This window comes from Ceratotherium simum, chromosome 17 (genome assembly GCF_057802395.1).
Source record: "Ceratotherium simum simum isolate JZ-2026a chromosome 17, ASM5780239v1, whole genome shotgun sequence".
Lineage (NCBI taxonomy): Eukaryota > Metazoa > Chordata > Mammalia > Perissodactyla > Rhinocerotidae > Ceratotherium > Ceratotherium simum.
This window is the reverse complement of record NC_141916.1, coordinates 50,324,403-50,347,311: the sequence shown is the minus strand read 5'-3', so window position 1 is coordinate 50,347,311 and position 22,909 is coordinate 50,324,403. Positions and strand designations below refer to the sequence as shown.

General features: G+C 34.5%; 1 protein-coding gene across 1 annotated transcript; it reads left to right on the top strand.

Moving 5' to 3' along the window:
• Window positions 1-620: 620 nt before the first annotated feature.
• On the top strand, window positions 621-14,373 carry LOC147914809 (C-type lectin domain family 9 member A-like). The gene is made up of 7 exons (XM_087441918.1): window positions 621-690; window positions 1,791-1,811; window positions 7,112-7,173; window positions 9,490-9,568; window positions 10,217-10,368; window positions 13,635-13,741; window positions 14,125-14,373. The coding sequence occupies exons 1-7, from the start codon at window positions 621-623 to the stop codon at window positions 14,237-14,239; spliced, it is 606 nt and encodes a 201-aa protein (XP_087298044.1). The 3' UTR covers window positions 14,240-14,373.
• The last annotated feature ends 8,536 nt before the right edge of the window (window positions 14,374-22,909 follow it).

Below are 22,909 nucleotides of genomic sequence, written 5' to 3'. Positions count from 1 at the left end.
AACGCACCTCACAGGAGTACAACTAAACCGATTTAAGTCCTAAGTATAGGACATTCATCTATAATACCATGTTAGAAAAGGTGGCAACAACCTTTTAGGAACTTACGGGAAGCAAACTGTCTTTGAGTTGTAAATAATAATAAGCCTGAAGATACATAGAAAAAATATCAGGAGAGATCACGAAGGAGAAACTTTTAGAATAATCAGTTATGAAATACTATCTACCTTTACAATACAAGCGGCTCATAAATATTTTCTTGGTATTCACTGGATAGAGAAAAATTTTCGAAGTCATATAAATATTTTGTAAATAGCATTTGTACTCTTTTTAAATTAAAGTTAACACACCTTACTACCTGGAGAACTTCAAATAGTAGCTGAAGTTGCAATACCCAAGAACTGACAGAGAGATATTGATATGATAATTTCAGAAATAGAAAAAATAATCTGAGAAAAAATCTTTCCTTGAAGGAAAATACAGAAGTAAAATTGCAGATGCAAGTAGTTAAATGGCATAAAATAGTGATTTAGTGATATACAGAGAACCAAAAAAGGAAAATACCTGAAAACTTAGAAATCTATTTATGTCTTTTAGAGTTGTTTTTCAATATTTTTCAGAGATGAGTGAAATATATACAACATGCACAGAGGTGAAACACCTTCCTTCTGAGAAGCAGATTCCAAAGAACGGTAAGTTTTTTTCCAATACCTACTGAATCCTGATACTATTTTCTGTTCCTTGTTAAATAATTTTCCTAAACTATTTCATTATAATTTAGTATATAACAAGTTATGTCTTATTTCCAAGATTGGTCATAAAGAAGATTTACATGATAGACTTTATATAGTAAGAAGAAAGCAATTGCATAGATCTCCTTTATTTGGAAAGAATCCTATCTGTTAACTCTCTTCACACATATTAATAACCTACATGCTTTCTGAGAAATAATGTGAATATGAAGTGATTTCCACATCTCTGTTTTAATTTCCAGAGATTAAAAAAAGCAGTTAATTTACTCAGAAGTGAAACATATACTTGAAACTCCAATCAGACAAAATAATGAGAACTGACTCATCTAAAGAAAAAGATAAAAGTTATATAGCTTCACCTGTCCTCTAATTTCTCAGTCTGTGTGCATGTGATTCAAGTAACTTAAGACAAAAACCACTGTTTCAAATAACAGAATTAGCTCACCTAGTTTCATGAGGTTGTTTAAAGCATATCTGAAAATCTCACTGAAAAAGAAATGTTAAAAACCAAATATGCAATTTTAGTACATTCCAGACAATTGATGTAACTTGGGTGATGTAATTTCCTGGGCAAGCAGGAAAATGATTTTTTTCCAACTTTTTAGAAACAATTGTGAATCTCCTAATTTCAGTATAGACTCATTCTATGAAATTTCAAGAAACAGTATTTTACTAACAATATCTAACACGTGTTTGTGATTATAATCTCTTCTGTGCAATAGCTGTGGCTGTTCTGATGATGAACAGCAGCGAGCTTCCAATGAGAAGACTGTGGATGTATATACATATACAAGCATGTCATGTTCATAAAACAATAAATATCTTTTGAATTAGGTTAATACAAGTGATTTATAGAGATATATTTTAGAAAAGCAAGTCCATACACCTAATATTCCTCTTTGTATTCCTATGTTTCATGGAAAACCCTGCTGAAATCTTCCGTCTTTCTTTTTCTTTCTGGGCAGGGTGTCAGGTCTCATTTCCCTGGTGTCACATTGTAGCGATTCTTGGAATCTTGTGTTTCCTTCTCCTTTTAACAGTTAGAATCACGGGCTTCGTGGGTAAGTTAAATTAGTTCTGTGGCCTGAACAAACATCTCTTTCCTGAGAAATTATTATTTTTACTAGTCCCGCTCTCCTACTAGTCCCATAGCCACGATCCCCAGTTCTGCTCAGGCAGCCCTTCTACCTTCACCATTAGTGAAATCACTTGTCCCTTTACAAAGTTGCACTAAGGCTTGAGGTCTCCTGTGTTATAAAGCCTGGATCATATTCAGGCTTTTTCCTGGAAAGGCTATATTTGAGGTTTTATTGATGGTAGATAATGCCGCATGCTAATTTTCTCTCTCCTCTCTGACATTTTTCAATAAACTTAGTCCCATTGGTTTTACCTCAATATCTCCAATCTGAAGCTCAAATTTATTTATTTATTTTTCTATTCTCATAATCACCTAATATGAGCCATCGCTACTTGTCTCCTGGACTGTTACAATCACCTCCTAATTTATCCTACAGTCAATAGACTTTTAGAATTCTATTGAAACAGTCAAATTAACTTCTTCAAATATATGTATGATCATGTCATCCAAAGGCCCAGAAATCATTAATGTTTTTTCATTCTTTACTAAATTATGTTCAAATTCCTCTACTTATATTTGAGTTCATGAATTATAATCTTATTTCAACCAAATAATTATAAGCTTTACTCTATACATCTAAACTGGCTTCAAATAATTCTAGATCACTTGCTGTTCCCTGCATGTTCTCTAAGTTTCTCTGTCCTAACACATTTGTTTATGCTGTTCCCTTCATCTGGACACTCTTTCTCATGCCTATATCTCTACCTGTGGAAATCATACCCATCCCTCAAGACCCATCTAACAGAACATTGGTGACTTTCCTAATTCCTCCATGGTTATTTTTCTAATTCCCTAATCCAATGTCATTCATCTCCAAAACTCATTTTGTGACCTTTTATTATTTTCAACATGCAATATTTTTCCTCTAAAACAAAGTTTCTCAGCATTAGCACTATTGACATTTGGCCTGATAATTCTTTGTTGGAGAGGCTTTCCTGTGCTTTATAGGATGTTTGGCAGCATTCCTGGCCTCTATCCACTAGGTGATAGTAGTTACATACAAAATATCTCCAGACATTGGGATGGCTTGGTGGCGTAATGGCTAGGTTTGCACTTCCACTTCAGTGGCCCAGGGTTTGCAGGTTAGGATCCCGGGCGCGGACCTGCACACTGCTCCTCAAGCCATGCTGTGGTGATGTCCCACATACAAAAGAGAGGAAGATGGGCACGTATGTTAGCTCAGGGCTAATCTTCCTCAGCAAAAAAGAGGAAGATTGGCCACGGATGTTAGTTCAGGGCTGATCTTCCAAATAAATAATTAAAAAAAATATCTCCAGACACTGACAACATTCCCTGGAGGGTAAATGCCCCTGGTTGAGGACCACTGCGCTAAGTCATTTTTCTTTCATGTCAAATACCACAGGCGATTCAAATACAGATTAGTAAGTAACAAATCCTTCACTGAAGGAAGGATGAATGTTGAATGTTTGTAGTTCTTTGCATATATATTTTTAAGAACACCATTCTGTTTAATGATGTAGCGGAACCTAGGCCACAAGCTTTCTGGTTTGCAGACCAAGCCCTTTGAATTGTGTGTGTGTGTATAAGTTATTCATATATTAATTATATGTATATTTGATTTTACACAGATGCATATGCTCATGTGTGTATACATATATGTGTATATCAGCTTTATTGAGATATATTTCTTTACCATGCAATTCCTTTTTAAAATGTAAAATTCAATGGCTTTTAGTATATTTACAGAGTTGTGCAACCATAACCACAATCAGTATTAGAACATTTTCATCACCCCCCCAAAAATTCCCATACCTATTAGCAGTTGCTCCCCATTTCCCTCCAACCTGGGCAGGCCTAAACAATTACTATTCTATTTTCTATGTCTATAGATTTTCCTATTATGGACATTTCTTAAAATGGATTTATATAACATATGGTCTTTTGTAACCGGTGTTTTCACTTAGCATATTTTCAAGGTTCATCCATGTTGTGGCATATCTCAGTATGTCATGCCACAAATATCCTTTGTATTGCCAAAAATATCTCATTGTATGGATATACACATTGCAATTATCCTTTCATCAGTTGATGGACATTTACGGTTTTTTTCCACTTTTTGGCTATTATAAATATACTTCTATGAACATTTATGTACATGTGTACATGTTTTTCTGTGGGCATATGTTGTCATTTCTCTTGAGTTTATTCCTAGAAGTGGAATTGATAAGTTATACAGTAACTCTATGTTTAATCTTTTTGAGAAACTAACAGACAATATTTGAAGGTGGCTACACCATTTTCAGTTCCCACCAGAAGTCTATGAGTGTTCTAATTTCTCCACATCCTTGCCAACACCTGTTATTATCTGTCTTTTCTGTTTTTGCCAGTTTAGGTTGTATGAAATGGTATGTCATTGTGGTTTCGATTTGATTTGCTTTTCCCTGGTGACTAATGATGTTGAGCATCTTCTCATGTACCTATCGACAATTTGTCTATCTTCTTTGGGTAAACATTCTTTGCACGTTTTTAATTGGGTTATTTGTCTTTTTATTATTAACACATAAGAGTTCTTTATATATTCCTGATACAAGTCCATAATCAGATATGTTTTTTGCAAATGTTTTCTCCCATTATTTGGGTTGTCTTTTTACCTTCATGATAGTGTCCTTTGAAGCTCAAAAGTTTCTAATTTTGACAAAGTTCAATTTATCTTTTTTTTTTGGTTGTTTGTGCTTTTCGTGTCGTATGTAGAAACCATTGCCTAAGCCAAGATCACAAAGTTTTATACTTTGTCGTCTTCTAAGAATTCAGCTCTTACATTTGCTAAATGTCTTAGATCCACTATGAGTTAACTTTTGTATATGTGAAGTGATGGTGCTCAGGGCAAGTTACCCCAGGAAGCACCACTCTGGTATGCGGATTATTTTGAGCTGAAGACAAAGATTCAGAAAACTCAGGAAGAATATTTGAGTTTCCCCTCCCAAACTGCCTAAAGAATTTAAAACAAAAGATCTGTCTCAGGAAGGAGTTATTATCATGATGGCTGTAATGATAATGTAAAATAGAGCTACATTCTCTATAGATGGCCCTGAAAAGAATTGTCAGACAAACATTTGCATTTCTATCTCCATGTGAATTGTCTGCTCCCCCTCTGAAATCCCAGACCACTACCCACCCCCAACACCTTTAGCTTTTAGCTTTTAGCTACAATACTTAAGCAAGCAGCTTAGACAGAGGGACAAGCTGCTCATTTCTGAGTTTCTCCCATGTGTACATGTTATTAAACTTGGTATTATTTTCTCCTGCTAACCTGTCTTGTTGATTATTTGGCCAGCCATAAGAACCTTAAGGGAAAGGGCAGAGGGAGATTCTCCCTCTTCCCCCAACAGAGGCAAATAGGGGATGTCTTTTCATTTACTTACGTCTTTTAAAATTTATTTTCACAATGCTTAGTTTTCAGAGTATATGGTTTACCTTCTTTCATTAACACTATTTCTGAATATTTTATTTTTTTGATGGTTTTGTAGGTGAAATTGTTTTCTTAATTTTATTTTCAGATTGTTCATTGCAAGTGTATAGAATTACAGTTGATTTTTGTGTTAAGAATGTACCATGAAATCTCACAAAATTTAGTAGTTCTAATGAGTTTTCCTTGGATTCCTTTGGATTTTTCTATTATGATGTCATGTCATTAATAAATAAAGACAGTTTTATCTCTTTCTTTCCATATGGATACCTTTTATGTCATATACTTGAATAATTTCCCTCACTAGAACCTCCCGTGCAATGTTGAATAGAAGTGATGAGAATGTACATCTTCATCTTATTCTTAACCTAAGAGGGAAAGCATTCATTTTTTATCAGAAAGCAGCCTTGGGCATGTGCATAATCTCCTAGGGATGACAATGATTTTAGCAGAGTTTTCTTGACTGTCTATTTCCCTGATCACTTTTAAAATATCTGCCTCTGTTGCTATCATACGCAGCTGATAGGCTCCACTAATTGGCAGCTGATTGTTCTATGGTTTTTGACAATGTCCTGAGGAATAAACTGCTCTACAGTCTGATACAATTAAATCTGGGATCCTTTTCAGGGATAGTTTTTGGGGCCAAACTTTGAGGTTTATTTTGACCCCAGGAAGGCTTTTCTTAGCTACCTCTTTTCCTGAGTCTTTATGGTAAACTTGCTGCCTTAAATTTAAGACAGTTTCTTTCACGGACCTACAACCACCTCTTAATAACTTACCCCCCAAATCTCCATTGTTTTCAAGAGTATCATTAAGCTTGAACTTCCCCACGCTCTATTCCAAATAAAGTCAGCTCCTTTGGGGAGAGATTTGGAGCTGTGTTCTTATGGATTCCTTTCCCTGGACACAAAATTCTCTGATCTACTGCTCCAGAGTGACAGGGACAGTGGCTCACTCTCTCAGAGTTTAACACCCCTGCTTGAGAAGGACAGCTCTGGTGGGGAGGGAATAGTAACTTCTGGTCTTCTCAAATTGCTTCTCCTGAAATAGACCTTCTCCCCACTAGTAAGCTGGAAAAAGAGCAACTGAGACTCCAGTATTCTTGATCTGCTCCAGACAAGATAGTGCCTCACTCTATAAATGAGACCTAGGGTGGAAGAGGGAGCTCAAACCTCTTGGCCACACTGTCTGGAATTTAGCCTCTTCAACACAGATCTGAGAGAGATTAGAAATGCGGGTGGCCTGCCCATCCTGGGGAGATACCATAGTCTTTGATTGGGAGTTGGGGAGAAAAAGAGCCTTGTCTTGGCCACACTCACTCTTAATGAAGCTCAATGATGCTGATCTGGAGTGGGGAGGGGGAGTACATCATGGCTCAAGTGCTGCAGATTTACTCTTCTTACCAATATTTCATGGATTTTCTTGAATAAGTACCTCTTCCTTTGCTATGTTACCTTTGGTGAAGTACCACAAATTTTAAACTGTTGTTTTTTTAAATAGTTTTCTACAGTTAATGATTGTTTTGCTGAAAGCAGTTCCACTGAGCTTATCATGCTGCCATTCTGGAAGTGACACCACTGCCTGTATATTTTTGATATACTCTTTAGAAGTTAAACCTTCTGTATTCCCTAGTGACGGCACCTTTCATGATTTCTTACACGTAATGGATGCTTATTTATTTTCTGGGTTGAAATATATTTTCATATATCTCTCAGTCTTTCATCTAATATCTTACAGTACCAATGAGACAAGCAATTCGGAATTTTTTTGTGAGATTTATTTGGATCTTACCTCAGGGAAAGATGAAAGTGGAAACAGCCTCAGTATGATTCAAGTTATACAAGCAGAGTACCTCAAGGTAATGTGGTAATTCTAGCCTACTATACCCAATTAATTAATGCATACTTAGAAGAATTTTCTAAGGGATAATTTTTTTTTCCTCCTCAGGCTCCTAAAAGGATTAGCTTCAAGTCAACTTGAAAATTTATGACATGATACACAAATAATTGAAGTTTAAAAAACATTCCTAATAAGAGTTTCAGCTTTAAAGGGGACATTATTTTTAAAAAATAGTCTATATTGCTCATTGAAATATATTAATATTTATTTTTTGCTCAAAAATAAGTAATATATTACATCTAAGCCATTCAACTATTCTCTTTAAAGGATACGGACTGATAAATGTGATACTAATTTTAAAAATATAAGCACTCATCATCATTTTTAAAAATTCTAATAGCCAATTGCATTTTTGTACTTTGGAAAGTGGGAGAAATATGACTAACAACAGAAAATTTCCCTTGAACATAATAATATTAAGATATTTTTATCATGTATATAAGACCAATATCCTATGTTGTAACAATTATTAAATTAAGAATTCAGTGGGGACGGCCCAGTGGTGTAGCGGTTAAGTTTGCATGTTCCACTTTGGCACCCCAGGGTTCACCAGTTTGGATCCTGGGTGGGGACCTACTCACCGCTCATCAAGCCATGCTGAAGTGGTGTCCCACATAGAAGAGCTGCAATTCTACAACTATGATATACAACTGTGTACTGGGGCTTTGGGGATAAAAAAAGAAAAAGAGTAAGATTGGCAACAGATATTGCAGGGCCAAACTTTCTTAAAAAAAAAAAAGAATTCATATATTAAACACATTAAGAACAATTAGTATCACAGTGTAAACACTCAAATATTGCTTTTATCATTTTATGATCAATGGTGTAATAACAATAAGAGCTAAACTCTTGAACCATTTAGGAAAGTTATCGTCATAGAATTCTACAGAAGAATAGCAAGGACTATACATAGGTTCAGGAAAGAAATGTTCAGGTGTTTATGTTAGAAAAAGAAAGAGTACTATTTTGCTCTAGAAGAATTGTAAATGAATTTATGGGAAAATATGTATACATTTACAGAAGAATAAATACTCAGACTGAATTGTTTGCCTGATTAGTTGTAGAAGATAAAGAAGAATAAATCAAGGGTTCTCCAGATTTTGAGTCTCTTCATAGATAATGGTGGCTAAAATGAAAAGAAGTAGAAAAATTCATTGAGTATTATACTATTTTGCAAAAAAGAATTGAGCTATTTAAGATCTTTTGAGTTTGAAGTGACTACTAACAGTCAAGTGGATATTGCCACTAAAATGTTATGGCTCTAGGATTGCAGCATAGACAAGATGTCAGGACAGGAATTGTGCCTCTGAGTTATTCTTTATGATTCCAGTAACTTTGCACTGCCATTCATCTTTTGCTTAGCAGTCAAGTGATTTTAAAATCCGATCATTTGGCTTTACTGTTGAGTAGCTTGCAAAAGCCAAACAACCTCCATATCAGTGATTCTCAAGAAATGAAAGGGTCTAGTGTAGTGCTGCAAAATTATAATGCTTAGGGGCATTAGAATCACTAGCAGAACATTGAACGTTACTGATATTTCTCAAGTGTATTCATGTGGAAATTTAAAATGTTGAAATGGCAGGCCTTATGTTGAAATCCAAATACCTAAGCATCCATATAAGGATTTTTTTATAATTTTTGTTACCCTTTACAGCCTTATCTCCCTAAAATCTCTTATACGCAACCTATCTTCTGGATGTGCTAACTTTGGACTACCCTAATATGTCATGTTCTTTCCATTTCTCTACTTTGAAAGTTATGTTGCAGCAAGCTACAATTTTATTGCCTATCCTTTTTACTTTCCTCTTTCCTATCCATAGACTAAAAGCAAACTTAAGATCAAAACTACTGTGTGAAATCTTCCTGACCTGTCACACTATTCAGAACCTACATTTAATCAGTCTACTCTCTTCTGAGTACTAATAGCAACTCGTGATTACCTTTGTGATGTCACTCATACAGTACTCAAAATGTATACTCTCCCCATTACAATGAGTGAGTTCCTTGAGAACAGAAGTTGTGTATTTTTCATCATTCTATCATCAAGGTCTAGTTATATATCTTGTCATAAATTAATATATTTTCAATAAATGAGGTATGTGTGAAAATCATATGCAGAGGAGATGCCTAAAAAGCACAGGAATAAAAATATTCCATATTCCTGAACACTGAGTGACATTAAAACTGTGCCTTTTATTCAGCCCCATGTTGTGTTTTCCTTGAGCTAACAATGTAGAGAAAAGCTTTCCAGGGTCATCGGGCAGGTCAACCATAGGAGCTTCAGTTGGAAGACATAATGCAAGAAGACATTTCCACATTTAAAAATATGGCATTCAAGGAACCATTCAACACAGGTATGCAGACATGGATTCAAAACTGACACCAATAATTCTCTTCTCTGTTTTTCTCAACCTCCAGATATCCTGTTCAAATTGGATTTTCTTACTGACTAAACTAAGTGTGGGGTACAACTTTCATTCTTATTTAATTGAAAAAAAAATCAGTTATTCCCAGAGGTTAGATTTTTCTGTGCGAACGATATTATATTCCTTTACATTATTGGATCTCAAAAATAATACTTTTCCTACAAAATATCTAGAATTTCCTTATCATATTCTCTAATGATTATTATATCATTTAATATGGGTTTAGAGATCAGGTCCTAAGTTAAGATCTGCTTTATACCTATAGATCTTAGCCTAAGAACAAAGAATGTGCTTCCCATTGTGAAGTCCTCCCAGTAGAGATTGCAAGGGAATATCAATCTTTTTAGAAATTTTTTCCTAGGAAATTTTAATAATATTGTGAATAGACTTGGAGGAGTAAAATTAATGTGACTTCCCAGAGCTAGGCTCTTTCCAAGGAGCAGAAATAAGCCCATCAATCCTGTAAAATAAAATGCTTTTAGAAGGACTGGGAAGGATTCTCAATTTCTCAGCCCCAGGGCGTTGCTCTCAGGATACACACTGAATGGTCTCTGGGGAATTTCTTTTGTTTTCAAGGAAGTGAGAGCAGCACATGTAAAACTAAATGGTCATGTTGTGGAAAGAAATGTTATTATTTTTCACGTGATTTGAAGAACTTTGAAGAGAGTAAGAAAAGCTGCAAGAAAATGGACTCCACACTAATTAAGATAGAAGATGAAGAAGAACTGGTGATGTATATTTTCTGTTTTCCATCTCACACCATATTTGTCTAGTTGTTGGCTAATTCTTAATGCTTAACAATGCTTGAATGTCTTAGTACGGTTTACAACTGTATGTTGACTCAGATCCAGACAGTACTTATGTCATTCAGATACAAATAGACGTGATATAAGAATTTCACTAATTTATGAAATTCATCCGCAATTAGGATTTCCACAGTATAACACATGTAAATTCAAACATGATGTAATTAGAAAAATTTATCCTTAAAATATATCATGTTTTGTCAAGAAAATTGTATATCTCATATTGATAATTTCATAGAAATTTAGCTTCAGCATCTCTAAATAAAGTCATTAATCCTCTAAGAAAATCAAGACAATACAGCATGACCACTAAGCATGAGGTACAAGGAATAATGCTGGATGAATTTAAAATTGTAGATCAATTAATTCTAATTCACACTAAATTGTAACTCAATTAAAACCAAATTAAATATTGCCAATGAAAACCAAACTACATATTTCATAAACCTTATCATTATGTCTTGTTTTGGAATACAGAAATAATTTACCATTATTCCTGCAAAAGAATGAACATATCCTAACCTTCCAGGTTAAGGGTAATCTTTTAACATCCTCACCAAGATAGACACTAGGAATCACTCAGTTCTCTGTACTAGTTCAATTATCCATATACTTGGCTTTCAACAACTCAGAAATAGTGCCTGGTGTTGTCACCGTAAGCATCTTTCCTGTAGATGTCTTTGCTGCCATCATTTTCACCTTAAACATTTTCATCACGTAACTAATCAGCTGTAAGGCAATTTTGCTGTAAAAGAGAAAATAACAAAAAATAAAGGTGGGACATTAAAAAGGACATAATGAAATATGGAAAATGAATAACAAAACTAAAAAGACTTTATTGCAAAATATAAAATATTTGAATACATTTAAACTGTGTGTAGATTCATGACAATACTGAGTAAATAACTGATTTTATTTTATGGGTTGTACCTAAGCACTTGTCTTTGAAGTCTTTCATTCATAATATTATACGTTTTTTTTTTTTTGCTTGTTGATTTATCTCCTGGTTCAGCATCCACTGCACTTTTTCTTTTTTACTAAAATTCTTTCCTTCATTAAGAGAGGTCTTAGTTTTCACACACTAGGATGAATATTTGTAAGTGAGCTTTGTACTGTGGTTGTGAAAAGCCTTCTACACTGTTGTTTGTTCTTGGCACATTGTTACATGTCCATTGATAGATGTTCCAAAGTTCTGGGGGAAATGTGGAGCTAAGATTTATATAACATAAAAATGGGAGTATACTGTGTCAATGGATAAATGAAACCAAACTGTCAACCAGTTATTTTATCTTTTACGGCAAAATTGCCTTACTACCAATTACTTATGTGGCAAAAATGTTTGCAGAGGAAATGCTTACACATGTCTCTGGCAAAGATGTTTGCAGCAAAAATACCTAGAACCCTCAGAAATGGCTATAAAAAATATGAACTTGAAAACCATCAAGAAAAGAAAACAAAATTTGAATCCAGCAAGAAAACATTTGTAAAGTCTGAATTAAGCATTTTTTTTAAATTTTTATTTATTTATTTATTTTTCCCCCAAGCCCCAGTAGATAGTTGTATGTCATAGTTGCACATCCTTCTAGTTGCTGTATGTGGGACGCAGCCCCAGCATGGCCAGAGAAGCGGTGCGTCGGTGTGTGCCCAGGATCCGAACCCGGGCCGCCAGCAGCGGAGCGTGCGTACCTAACCACTAAGCCACGGGGCCGGCCCTGAATTAAGCATGTTTTTACTCCGCTGGAGAGTTACAGTTGTTATTGATGACATAAATAAAGAAAAGTATCCTACTTTGCTTACAAAACAAACTAAAGAGTTTATATGGAAATATAATCTAATATATTGAAAAGTAGCCAGGTAGGACTTTGAATGTGAAATCTGATCTATTCAACATAAATTAATCATCACATTTTAGTGAGAAAGTCTCTTATGGTCTTCTTAGATAAGAACTATAGGATTTACATGGATGTTGACAGGATTTTCAGGAATGCATTTTATGTAAGTATAGTCATACCATCCAGAATTATTACAAAAATATTAGAAAAGAGGTGAGGGGTGTTAGCTCATGGAACCTTTGGCTTTTCATGGGTGTATGTGTACCTTAACTTAGTTTGTGTACTTTCATCCTCTTTATAGACTTAGAGAATTTCAGAAGAACATTGTAAAAAGCCATATATTCGATAATACTCTTATTGATTTATCCACAATGTATCCTTTGACATGAGAGATTTTAACTTAGAGTCCATGGATATACAAAAGGTCTAAAAATGAGTTTCAGAGTCTAGAAGTTCTAATCTTTCTCAAAGGATATCTTCATTGAGAAATAATGCCATCTGCGAAAACCCTGAAATTGACTGCCAAATTTTATGTCTAGATATATATGTGCATTTGCTTTTTCTGGGTGAGGAGGTCTAAGCTTTCATTGTTTTCTCAAAGGAATCAGAAGCAAAAAGAAAATAAAAACTAGAGTTGAAAATAAAAAGGAGAACAGCCAAAAATAGAAGTTACAGTCAGAAAGCCTCAATTAAACTCCTTTGTCACACATTATTTGTGTGACTCAATCAACTAGAGCATCAGTTTCCTCATTTGCAAAAGGTGGGGAGTGGGTAATAAAAGCGGCTACATTTTCTTGCCAGTGCATTTAGGAAGATCAAGTGAGATAACATGCGCATAAGCTTTGTAAAACTAAAGTGCTAGATCAATAACTTTTATACTTGCATAAATACTTGCAATTATCCAGCTAGCTATGTAAACACTTCATCTAATGGGAGAAAGACTATCTTTTCAGGATGCCCATTTCACAAGAAATAAGTGGTACTTGTGGAACAAAAATATAAAGCAACATTGGTAGAAATCTCATAGCTATCAGACCTAGACCCCAAAGTAGAAATCAGCCTTTGCTCAGAACTCATCTTTGAGGTGCAGACATAAGTTTTGAAAGGAAATTAAGAGATTTCAGTCCTAAGTCTAAGTAGCTGATAAGAGAGTGTTATTTTATCTCATTTACACCTCCACATTTAATAAAATATCAATAGCTATGATTCCTTATTTTATAATTAGAATAGAGTCAGGATGAAGTTAATCTTTATACTTTTTGTTATTCACAATAATAAAAATAATCTTAAGATTATTACTTCATTTCAAAAACATAGAAAGATTTTTACTCACAGAATATATTCCTTTTACTACAGAATTTCATTCAAAGTCAGCTACCCTATTTCTCTTGGATTGGATTGTCCCGTAAAGGAACAAGCAGTTCTTGGACATGGGGAGATAACTCACCACCTTTGCTCAAAATGTAAGTCTCTAGAATAGATACTAACTAATAAGTTCCATAATCAGAGATTCTGGTTTACAGTCCTAAAAGCATACAGCAAAAAATTGCACACATACATATATTAGGCATATATATGTACACACACACATACACACACTCACACATACACACACCCTTCGAAGGACTTAAGTTCAGAAAATGAGTACGTGGAGACAGGGACACTTTTTGACCTCATGCCTATACTTCTGATAAGGTACTCTTTAGGAAAGCCTAGGGCACCAAGGGATAGTTTCTATAAGTAAAGAAAAACTATACCACCTTGACTTTGGACCAATACCTCTTATTATGTCTGTATTAGTAAGTGTGTATTTTACATCATTTCTATGCTTTTATTTTATGTTAAGTGATTGGAAGGAGTCAAAGAATGGAAACTGTGGAAGTATAACAGCAACGAGAATGGCTGCTTCTGACTGTCCCAGATTCATGTACTACATTTGTGAGAAGAAAATGCTTGTCTGACTACCTAATAATGACAATGACAATAACAATAACAACAACAAACTAAAATAATTTTTTCTTATAATAACCCAGACCCTTGAAAGTTTTGTGTCTTTCTCTCTTATTTCAGAGTATCTTTGCTTTTTTATGGGCTGTGCCGGTATTCTAGCCTCTGATTGAGATGAGGCTGGAATATGGGATGCATCAGGATGAGGTACATCGGATCCTCCACTTTTGCCCCTTTCACCTGACTACTGTCAAGTCATACCAGTTATGAACACAGAGTGGTGGAGTAAGAGAGTATCAGTGCTTCTGAGGCAAATTAGGAAGGAGAAGTCTGTATACCCTATTTCTGCAACTCACATAGATTTAGTAAATAATCCTGCAAACTCCAGTCACTGTCATGAACACTTTGGCTAGGAATGAATGTCGATAGTAATTAAAATCATTAACCTGTATGAATTGTTTATGCATTTGTTTGATTCTTTAACTTTAGGAGAAAGCCAGTCTATTATACTGGAAAGGGAATAGTCTCTCCAATCAGGCCTGAATTTGAGACTCACACCACACCTGATAGTAATGTATTCACAAGTCCAAACTTCTGAGTCTTAGTTTACTTGTCAGTAAATAAACTTCTAAACTGTTTTGGAAAGTGGCTGTACCGTTTTGCATTCCCACCAAAGGTAAATGAAAATTCCTATTGCTTGCATCCTTCCCGACATTTAATATTGTCAGTTTGTAAAACCATTTTAATAAGCATGTAGTATAATTTAATTTTGGTTTAATTTATATTTCCTTAATGAATAAATGATGCTTTTTGTCAGTTGTATATCTTCTATGGTAAAGTGTTTATTCAAATCATTTCCCCATTTTTATTGGATTGCTTGTTTTATTGTTGTCAAGCTATGAGAGTTATTCCTATGTTCTGGATACCAGCACTTTACCAAACATGTTTTGTAAATATTAGCCTTCTTGTCTTTCCTTTTTATCTTTCATTCTCTTAACAGTGTCTTTAAAGAACAAAATTTTTTTAATTTAAAGAAGTACAACTAATCAATTTTGTCACTCATGATTTATATTTTTATGTCCTAAGAAATCTTTACTTAACCTAAGTTTGAAATTTCTTTCTCCATGTTTTCTTCTATAAATTTTGTTTCCATTGAAGTCTATACCCCATGTATAATTACAAGCTAATTTTTTTATATGATGCAAGGTATCAATCAAGGTTTCTTTCTTTCTTTTATTTATTTATTTTTTTTTTTGCATATGGATGTATAGTTATACCAGCATCACTTTTTGAAAACACTATTCTTCTGTTGAAATAGCAGGGCATTTTCTAAAAAGTCAATTGATCGTTTATGTATGAATCTATTCTATTTCTATACTCTCTATCCTGTTTCATCAATCTGAGTATCTACCTTCTTTCATCAAATCACAATGTCTTGATTACCAAGGCTTTTTATTAAGTCTTAAAGTAACATATTTTCCAACTTTGTCATCGCTCAAAATTATTTTTACTTTTTTTGGCAAAAATAAAAACTACACCTAGTGATTAGATCTTGATTTTAATTTCATTCTCCAACAAAAGAAACCAGGGCTCCTTGGGGAAAAGGCAGATTCTAAGACAGGGGCAGGAAATATACAAGATAAGCCTGGAGCATTTTCTAATACCAGAAAATAGGAAAGTGTTTAAAATGATAGAGATATGTCAAAGGGATATGAGAGCCAAGTAAAAGAGTTCTGAATAGCCAAAGTTGGAACAATTTGAGCAATAAAATAAAGTTGTGCTGTATTATAACCCAAACTATAAAATAAATATCCACAAGTCTATAATAGAATGAAAACAACTGAATAAATAAACAATAGATATAAGACATATCTCCTGTGCAGAAGAATTCCAAATAAACTACTAGTTACTGCCACCTCAATGAGGTTAGGCATAACTCCCCACTCCTTATGTGTGGACTGCACATAGTAATTTTCTTTCAAAGAGTACAGTATGGAAAGGGGAAAAAATGAATAACTATACAGTAGAAAAACCAGACAAACACTACCTCATCCATACTGAACCATCCTGGCATCCCAAGAATAAATCTCACTTGATCACAAAGTATGATCCTTTTAATGAGCTGTTGAATTCAGTTTGCTAGTTGTTGTTAGTTTTTTTTGAGAATTTTTGCATCTCTTTATATTAGGGAAATTGGTCTGTAATTTTCTCCTCTTGTAGTGCCCGTGTCTGGCTTTGGTGTCAAGGTAATGTTAGTCTCATAAAATGAATTTGGAAATATCCTTCATCTACAATTTTTTGGAAGACTTTGAGAAGGATTGGTATTAATTCGTCTTTAAATTTTTAGTAGAATTCACCAGTGAAACCATCTGGTCCTGAGCTTTTCTTTGTTAGATTTTTTTTTATTACTGATTCAATCCCCTCACTCATTACTTTTCTGTTCAGGTTGTCCGTTTCTTCAAGATTCATTCTTGGTAGGTTGTATATTTCAAGGAATGTCTCCACTTCTTCCAAGTTATGCAATTTGTTGGCATATAATTGTTCATAGTAGTCTGCTATGTTTTTTTAAATTTCTGTGGTGTCATTGGTAACATTTCCTCTTTCATTTCTGATTTTCTTTATTTAATGCTCTTCTTTTTTCTTATTTAGTCTAGCTAAAAGTTTGTCAATTTTGTTTATATTTTCAGAAAACCAACTTTTAATTTCATTGACCTTTTCTATTGATTTTCTAGTCTCTATTTTTTTTCTGGTCTCATTTTGTTATTTCATTTATTCTGCTAACTTTGAACTTATTCTGGTCTTTTTCTAATTTCTTGAGGTGTAAAGTTAGGTTATTTATTTGAAATCTTTAATTTTTTCTGCATGTAGGCATTTATCACAATAAACTTCCCTCTTAGAATTAGTTTTGCTGCATTCCATAGGTTTTGGTAGATTGTACTTCCATTATCATTTGTTTCAAGATATTTTCTTTTCCCTTTTGATTTCTTCTTTAAACCATGAGTGGTTCAGGAGTGTGTTGTTTAATTTCCACATATTTGTGAATTTTTCATCTTTCTTCCTGTCATTGATTTCTAGTTTCATACTATTGTGGTCAGAAAAGATACTTGTTTGATTTCAATCTACTTAAAATTGTTCAGACTTGTTTTGTGACCTAACATATGATCTCTCCTGGAGAATGTTGTGTGTGAATTTGAGAAGAACATGTCTTCTGCTGTTGTTGGGATGGAATGTTCTGCATATATGTCTGTTAGGTCCATTTGGCCTAAAGTGTAGTTCAAGACCAATATTTGCTTAATGATTTTCTGTCTAGATGATCTACCCATTGTTAAAAGTGAAGTATTGAAGTCCCATACTATTATTGCATTGGGATCCATTTATCCCTTCAGATCTGTTAACATTTGTTTAACAGAGTTAGGCACTCCAATGTTGGGTGTTTATATATATACAATTATTATATTTTCTTAATGAATGGATTCTTTTACTGCTGTATAATGACCTTCCTTGTTTCTTTGTTACAGGTTTTTACTTAAAGTCTATTGTGTCTGGTATAACTATAGTATCTCTGCTTACTTTTGGTTTCCATTTGCATGGAATATCTTTTCCATCCTTTCACTTTCAAACTACGTGTGTTCTTAAAGCTGAAGTGAGTCTCTTGTAGGCAGCATATAGTTGGGTCTTGTTTTTTATTCAATCAGTGACTCTATGTTTTTTGTTTATAAAATTTAATCCATTTACATTGAAAATAATTATTGATTGGTAAGGACTTATTATTGCCATTTTGTTAATTGTTTTCTGGCTGTGTTGTAGTTGCTTAGTTCCTTTCTTGGTGTATTCCTTTTTTATCTCATAAGTTCTTTATGTCCCCTTCGTTTCTGAAGGACTGTTTTGCAAAGGAAGTATTCTTGATTGGCTGTTGTTTTTCTTTCAACACTTTGAATATATCATTTCATTCTCTCTTGGCCTGCAAGGTCTCTGCCGAGATATCCGCTGATAGACTTATGGGGATTCCCTTATATGAGATGAGTGTTTTTAATTCTCTTTCTGCTTTAAAAAAATTCTCTTTTTTTATTTGATTTTTGACTATTTTATTATAATATGTCTTGGTGAAGTCCTCTTTGGGTTGAATCTGTATGTGGATCTATAAGCTTTATGAACCTGGAGGCCCAAATATCTCCTCAAATTAGGGAACTTTTTGGATATTATTTCTTTAAATAAGTTTCTGCCCCTTTCTCTCTCTCTTCTCCTCCTGGGTTACGCATAATACATACATTTGCCCTTTTGATGGTGTACCATAAATTCCATAGATTTCTTCATTTTTTAAATTTATTTTATTTTTGTTATTAAGACTCTATATTTTAGAGCAGTTTTAGGTTCACAGCAAAATTGAAAAGAAGATGCAGAGATTTCCCATATGTACACTGCCTCCAGATATGCATGGACTCCCTCATCAACATTCCCCACCAGAGCAGTATATTTGTTACAATTGACTAACCTATATTGACACATCTTAATCACCCAAAGTCCATAGTTTACACTATGGTTTACTTTTTATCTTTAATTTTATGTAGTTTGAAGGTGATATGTTTAGGTCTAGTGTTTTGGGCACTTATCTTGCTTGGTGTTCTCTGAGCTGCCCAGATCTGTCATTTGAGGTGTGGCATTAGTTTGGGGAAATTCTCAGTCATTATTATTTCAAATATTTCTTCTGTTTCTTTCTCTTTTTCTTCCTATTTAGTGTATGTTTCTATTTAGTGTATGTTACAGCTTTTGTAGTTGTCCCACAGTCCTTGGATGTTCTGTTCTCTTTTTTTCAGTATTTGTTCTCTTTGCTTTTCAGTTTTCAAGGATATTATTGATATATCCCCTAGCTCAAAGATTCTTTTCTCAACCATGTTCAGTCTACTTATAAGCCTATCAAAGGCATTCTTCATATCTGTTACAGTGTTTTTATCTCTAGTGTTTCTTTTTGGTTTATTATTAGGATTTCCATCTCTCTGCTTACATTGTCCATCTGTTCTTGTATGCGGTCTACTGTATCTGTTAGAGCACTTGGCATGTAATCATAGTTGTTTTAAATTTCCTGTCTGCTAATTCCAACATCTCTACTATGTCTGGTTCTAATGCTTACTTTGCTTCTTCAAATTGTGTTTTTGTCTTTAGGTATGCCTAATAAATTTTTTTTATTAGCCAGACATGAGGTATGTGGTAAAAGAAACTGCTATAAATAGGCCTTAGTAATGTGGTGGTTAGTTGTGAAGCGAAGGTAAGATTTCCATAGTCCTATGATTAAGTCCCAGTAATTCAGTAAGCCTATGCCTCTGGACTGTGAATTTCACAAGAATATATCAGTTTTTCTCCCCCCCACCATTAGGCGGGATCCAAACAGTGGGTCTTCACCCCAGCCCAATACCCCAGCAGGTTAGGCTCTGGTTAACTAGTTTTCCTTCAAGGAAGACCCTGTTAACATGAACAGACTGCTCTGGCATATTTCAAAACGGTTCTTCCCCCACCACCCACTCCCTTGCCAGAAGCAGGAAGGAATTTTTCTGCAACATTAACTGGGAATCTGGTCAAGCTCCTGGGGGTAAATCTCACAATATTATGGAGCCTCCCTTATGACTGTGTACCCCTGAAGTTTTTAATTCTCAGAGTTGTCCAAACTAAGCCTCCAGCAATTCATCTATTATAGTTAAAGGATTTTTTATTTTTTTATCCCAGCACTGTTCCTACAAAGGTTTCCACCCTAGAGTCTCTCCTCCAGTAAGCTGTGATGACCTGTCTATTTCCTATTCACCTGTCTCTCTATTCTTGCTGCAGTGGATTGCCTTGTGTCCTCCCCCTCTCTTATAGATCCAAGAAGAGTTGTAAATTTTTCAGTCTGTTCAGCTTTTTATTGTCGTTTTGTCTAAGTATCAACATCCTTACATGTTGAACCTGAAAACAAAAGTCTTACAGTTCGCTCTTGGTGTTGTACATTCTACGGGTTTTGACAAACATATAATGAAATGTATTCACTATTACAGCATCATACAGAATAGTTTCATTGCCCTAAAAATCCTTTGTGCTTCACCTATCCATCCCTCCTCCCCACCCCACCTCAACTCCTGACAACCACTGATCTTTTTACTTTCTCCATAGTTTTGCCTTTTCCAGAATGTCATATAGTTTTTTGTGTGTGATTATCCAGTTTTCCCAGCACCATTAATTAAAGAAACTATCCTTTATCCATTGAATTTTCTTGATTCCCTCACCAAATATTAATTAACCATATATGCATGAGTTTATTTCCGAACTCTTGATTCTGTTCCATTCTATGTTTCTGATTTAGGCCAGTACCATACTGTTTTAATTACTACTGTTTTGTAGTATAGTTTGAAATGAAGAAATGTGATGCCACTGGTGTTATTCTTCTTTCTTAAGATAGCTTAGAATATTTGGGGTCTTTTGTGATGCCATGAAAATTTTAGAGTAGTTATTTCTATTTCTGTGAAAAATGCAATTGGAAATTTGATAGGGATTGTATTGAACATCTGGAGGCTTTGGGTAATATGGACATTTTAACGATGTTAATTATTTCAATCTTGAACATGGGATAGCTTCCCATTTATTTGTTAGTAAGTAGAAATATAACTATTTGTATGTTGATTTTGTATCCTGCAACTTGACTGAATTTATTTATTAATTCTAACAGTTTTTTGTTAGAATTTTTAGTATTTTTCTATTATAAGATTGTCATTTACAAACAGAGATGATTTTACTTCATCCTTTTTTAATTTTGATGCCTTTATTTCTTTTTCTTGCCTAATTGCTCTGGCTAAGCCTTCCAGTACTATGTTGAATAAGAGCAGTGAAAGTGGACACTCTTGTCTTATTCCTGATCTTAGAGGAAAAGCTTTCACTCTTTCACCTTCCACATGATGAAGCTGAGGGTTTGTCATATATGGTTTTCATTATGTTGAGGTACATTCCTTCTATATCTAATTTGTTGAGAGTGTTTATCATTAAAGGGTATTGAATTTGTCAAATGCTTTTTCTGCATCTAGTCAGATGATCATGTATTTTTTATCCTTCATTTTTTTGTGTGTTTGATCACATTTATTGATTTCTTCATGTTGAAATACTCTTGCATCCCAGGGATAAATCTCACTTCATCACGGTGTATGATCCTTTTAATTTGCTGTTGAATTTGGTTTGCTAATATTTTGTTGAGAATTTTTGCACCTATACTCACCAAGGATACTGGCATGCAGTTCTTTTTTTCTTGAAGTGTCCTTTTCTGGCTGTGGCATCATGGTAATGATGGCTTCGTAGAATGAGTTTGGGAGTGTTCCTTCTTCTTCAATTTTTTTGGATGAGTTTGAAAAAGATTGGCATTATTTCTCCTTCAAATGTTTGGTAGAATTCTCCACTGAAGTCCTCTGGCACTGGGCTTTTCTTTGTTGGGAAATTTTTGATTTCTAATTTAATCTCCTTACCATTGGTCTGTGCAGATTTTCTATTTCTTCACAATTCATTCTTAGTACATCCCAAACAGGGATGTAGGATGGGCTCTCTGCTGCTCAAGTTCTCTGGCCAAGTAGGACTGTAAGCTATGCTTAGCAGTGGATAGGGCTGCTGCTTGGCTTGGGACAGGCTTGCTGCATTTCCATCATCTTATGAGGGACCATAGGATGTGCTCCGGGGCTGCCTGGAATCTTGGGCCAGGTTTCCTGTTGGGCAGAATGGGAGTGTATCCATAAAAAAAACTGATGAGAATGTTACATGTATGTATCTCTAGATGTTGAGATTAGGGATGAATTTTTCCTTTTCTATCATTTCAAAATTTTGCCTAGCTTTATTTTCTAATATGTCTAAAATGAATATGTTTTGTTTTTTCATTTAAAAAAGTAATTTTCTAAGCAAGAACCCCAAGTAAAGTCTATCATGTCCTAGATAAGACATTGTTAGAAAATATTCACAGTTTAATATAAAAAACAATGACGTTCCCTGAAAAAGCAAAGGATCATAGTAGTAGCCACAGGTAAATAGTAAGAAGCTAAAAATAAAATGAAATGCAGGGGCCAGCCCTGTGCCTTAGTGGTTAAGTGTGCAGCTCCACTGCTGGTGGCCTGGATTCGGATCCTGGGTACTGCACCGATGCACCACTTCTCCTGCCATGCTGAGGCCGCGTCCCACATACAGCAAATAGAAGGATGCGCAACTATGACATACAATTATCTATTGGGGCTTTGTGGGAAAAAAGGAGGAGGATTGGCAATAGATGTTAGCGCAGAGCCAGTCTTCCTCAGCAAAAAAAAGAGGAGGATTAGTATGGATGTTAGCTCAGGGCTGATCTTCCTCACAAAAGAAAAAAAAAAAGAAAGAAAATACAAGTCAAAATCTATCTAATAATGCAATTATTTTTCCAGCTCCTTGCTGTACATTTTGTAGATCTTTCTATTTATCACTTACAAATCAGTTATTGTGTGCCAGACGCTTTTCTATTAAAAAGTTTACAAATATTAACTTATAAGTCCTCAGTGAAAATGTACAGTTATCCCCATTGTACTGGTAAGGATATTAGATGTAGAGACATTAAGTATCTCATCCAAAATCACACATTCAATAAGTGTTAAAACTAGTATTTGAAATCAGGCACCCTCCCTCCAGAGTGTCTACTGTTAATGTATATAGATATTTTTTCT

What these genes read in the sequence shown, in the direction of transcription:
- LOC147914809 (XM_087441918.1), top strand. Translation starts at nt 621, where the DNA reads ATGAGTGAAATATATACAACATGCACAGAGGTGAAACACCTTCCTTCT. An exon ending in TAGAAGATGAAGAAGAACTG is followed by an intron (nt 10,369 to 13,634) that starts GTGATGTATATT and finishes CTTTTACTACAG; the next exon opens with AATTTCATTCAAAGTCAGCT. An exon ending in TCACCACCTTTGCTCAAAAT is followed by an intron (nt 13,742 to 14,124) that starts GTAAGTCTCTAG and finishes TTTTATGTTAAG; the next exon opens with TGATTGGAAGGAGTCAAAGA.